This window comes from Anastrepha ludens, chromosome X (genome assembly GCF_028408465.1).
Source record: "Anastrepha ludens isolate Willacy chromosome X, idAnaLude1.1, whole genome shotgun sequence".
Lineage (NCBI taxonomy): Eukaryota > Metazoa > Arthropoda > Insecta > Diptera > Tephritidae > Anastrepha > Anastrepha ludens.
Window position 1 is genome coordinate 60490632 of NC_071503.1, and position 3885 is coordinate 60494516.

The 3885-nt window shown below is 31.5% G+C and overlaps 1 protein-coding gene across 1 annotated transcript; it reads right to left on the reverse strand.

Annotated features, from left to right (window-relative positions):
- Nucleotides 1-413: 413 nt before the first annotated feature.
- LOC128870122 (jerky protein homolog-like) lies at nucleotides 414-2128 on the reverse strand. The gene has a single exon (XM_054112727.1). The coding sequence runs from the start codon at nucleotides 2046-2048 to the stop codon at nucleotides 414-416; it is 1635 nt and encodes a 544-aa protein (XP_053968702.1). The 5' UTR covers nucleotides 2049-2128.
- Nucleotides 2129-3885: the final 1757 nt, after the last annotated feature.

The following is a 3885-nucleotide window of genomic DNA, read 5'->3' on the forward strand; positions in this document are numbered from 1 at the left end:
TTTAACTTTAGATATTAAAGAAAATAATTTTATTTAAACATTTCTGTCAATGTAAGTGTATTAATGAACAAACTCGCTTTACTTAATCATAACTTAATAGAATAAAAGAACTTACTCACTTTACTTCATTTAACTTTAGATATTAAAGAAAATAATTTTATTTAAACATTTCTGTCAATGTAAGTGTATTAATGAACAAACTCGCTTTACTTAATCATAACTTAATAGAATAAAAGAACTTACTCACTTTACTTCATTTAACTTTAGATATTAAAGAAAATAATTTTATTTAAACATTTCTGTTAATGTAAGTGTATTAATGAACAAACTCGCTTTACTTAATCATAACTTAATAGAATAAAAGAACTTACTCACTTTACTTCATTTAACTTTAGATATTAAAGAAAATAATTTTATTTAAACATTTCTGTCAATGTACGCTGTTTTAATGAAGAAACTCGCTTTTTAGCAGCTAGATCTTTCAAGCGCTTGACGACAAGAAGGTCTACATGGTCGCATTCAGATTGTCGTTCCATCCTATTTAAGGCAGTCTCAAAACAAGCAAACGCCTCACTTGCAGAAGGTCCAGCTTCTAATTCAAATGTAGAATCATTGTCATCTTCTGTGTCCACTGGGTATGATTCTTCTTTTGTACTCTGAATAATTTCATCGTCACTCAATAATTGGAACCCAGGATCTATTGAATCAGAATGTAACCAATCTTCGATATCCTCTACATTGCACTCGGAACAGCCTGGAACTTTTGTAATCATATTCTGCAGGTTTTCCGTAGACATTGAATCAGTATCTTTATCACTTTCCTCGTTGTTCTTCAATTCTGCATTTTCTTTTTCTTCCTGTATTTGCTGTTGTGTTGAAATTCCATTTATTTTATTCCAAGCCCTCTTCAAAGTTATCGCCTTTACGGAAGTCCATGCATCAGCTACCATGTAGCAGCAATCTTTTATGTTAATGTTTTTATGATATATTAGAGTACCTTCTTCATTTTCATCGGCTAACAGTAGCTTACGAAGCAGTTGTTTTTTGTAAAGTCGTTTCATGCATTCAATGATGCCTTGATCCATAGGTTGCAGCAAACTGGTCACATTAGGTGGCAGAAAAAGAGCTTTGAAACGACCATTTTCTCTCTCAAGTAAACTTTCTGAAGGATGAGTAGGTGCATTGTCCAGCAAAAGCAATACATTCCCCTTTTTATTTATTTTCTTTTGATACTTTTTAACATCTGGAATAAAAACGTCATCAAACCATTCCGTAAGCAATGCAGAAGTCATCCATGCTTTATTTTGGTTTTTATAAACAACTGGAAGCTTTTTAACGTTTTTAAAAGCTCTTGGGTTTTTGGATTTGCCAATTAAGAGTAATGGAAGCCGATGATTGCCTGTTGAATTGGCACAAGTAAGAACTGTCACGCGATCTTTGCTAACTTTGTGACCAGGAGCACTTGTTTCTCTCTTTGAAGCTAAAGTTTTACGAGGTAGTGCCTTCCAATTGAGGCCTGTTTCATCCGCATTAAAAACAAATTCAGGATCGTAATTTTCAATTTTCGTTTTAAATTCCTCAATAAACTTTTCTGCTGCAGTATTATCGGCAGAAAGCTTTTCTCCACATAAATCGAGCTCTCGAATGCCGTGCCGAGCCTTAAAATTACGCAGCCAACCGTCACTCGCTTTAAATTCGGACAAATTATCCATCTTCTCAGCAAAAATTTTTGCTTTTTCACAAAGAATAGGTCCAGAAAGAGGATTTCCAATTGAACGCTGCTGTAAAAACCATTTAAACATTGCCTGTTCAAGTTCTTTATTTTCAGCAGTTTTCATATTTTTTCTAGATGGACTTCCATCCTCAAATTGCAAATTAGAAGCAAATTTTAAAATTGCAGAACTGTTTTTCTTTAAATCCGAAATAGTCGATGTTCCTACATTATAAGTTTCAGCCAAAAATTTATTAGACACTCCTTTGTTTAATTGTTCAATTATTTTCACTTTATCTGTGATTGAAAGCACAACACGTTTTCTTTTAGAAGACATTTTACGCAAAAACTGTACGCGAAACACTAAAACAAATCACTTAGACATAAAAAATATATAAAGATTGGAAAACGCGACGAAAATTTAACCGCTGTTTGCATACATGTTTGTACACGCCGAAGAACGCGGTATCCGCATGCGTCTCGGTCAAGTGAAATCTACAGAGGAGGGGATAACGTTCTTAAACTCGACGAAAAACGCACTTGCAAATGCTATAGTTTCTACACATTCTACACATTCAAAATTTAGATAATATAAAAAATATTAATAATAAATTATAGTCTAGAAATTCAAGTTTACTTTTCATCAATATTATATATTTATTATTAAATGAAAAAATATTTTTAGAAATATGTAATTTATTTTATAACATTGGTGCAAGTGACAATTAAAATTTATCTCCGAAGCCCTTTTGTTTTTTGGTAAATTACTTAATTTATTAAAAATATTACAATCACAAAATTAAAACTACATAATAATTTAACTTTAAAAAATGTTAAAACATAAAAAAATTATAAAAAAATTTTTTTTTTTTTTTTGACGAAAAAAAATCCGGATAATCGAATGTCCGGATAATTGGAATCCGGATAATCGGAATTCTACTGTACTAAGAAGCATTGTCTAATTGGAAGGCATGCAAATTGACTGGGCGGAACATCATAAAATCGTGCCCAAAAAAGTAAATTAGAAAAATTAAAAAAAATCCGCGTAAGAAATTACGTACAAAAAACCGCTTAAAAAGAGATGTACTATAAAAAGGTAATATACTGGGAAATAATTTTGCTGCGCAATTAATCGTATTTTATTTTTTGTTTAGAGGGGATGACCATACCAGAGCTTTTTTTGATCCTACCAAGGCATAAAAGGAGACCTGGTAAATTCTTGCTTATTTTCCCATAAAAACTCTTGTTAGGAATAAAAGTTCCCATACGGTACCAGTTAACTTATTATAGTTGATGAATCCTTCTTACAAGGGTAGAAAAATTCCAGTTGAGTTAGACATGAAAGCTAATGGTTATGGCTATGTACCACCAGATGTCGCCTAAAAGTTTAAGATATTTTCATTAGATGTATGCATATATCATACAAAATTTAATTGTTTCATAAGCTTACTTCCCGCGTTTAGTCTAAATATCTCATGAGTTCACTTTTTTACCGCATTAACAAGACAAGAATTTTGGAAGTTTATTTATCAACGTGAAACTGTATTGTCGTTATAGGAAACCCATGATTAATGTGGTGAATACCTGTTTTGGCGCCTTTCTCTTTAGTTAGTTAACATTTTGTTCTCATTATTTACAGTTCTCTGATACAAGTTCCTAACCATAATTTAAAAGTTCTTTGTTAGGAGTTCTGTTAAAAGTTCTATTGTGTTAGCATTTCCCCTTAATATTATTTATTCTGTTTTTTTGACATCTTTTGTAGAATTAGCATTGAAGCTACTTCTTACTCAGTATGGATTCCACAAAACATATCAAAATTTCAACAGGGGATTTGTGGAGATTGATTTACATTTATTTTCGCCCTTCTGGTTGTATCTTATGCTATTAGGGGAACTTGTGTTCCATTGTATCTTGTGTACCATGGAGGGTGATTATTCGATGCAAAGAAGTTTACTTGCAGTACCAAACATATATTTATGTACATATGTATATGCATATTTACATATGTGCATTAGTGTGTATAGGTGTACAAATATAACTCAGAGGACAAAGAAGTAACTATATTTTGAGCCTTGGTCTGATTTTTTCGTTCTGATTTTATATGAAAAACTTTTAAATCCTCAATATGGCGATAAAAAAATTGCGAATGATTCATTTTATGACTTCCTAATGAA

Bases quoted from the DNA above. Each gene is read 5' to 3' on its own strand.
- LOC128870122 (XM_054112727.1), bottom strand. From the start codon at position 2,048: ATGTCTTCTAAAAGAAAACGTGTTGTGCTTTCAATCACAGATAAAGTG.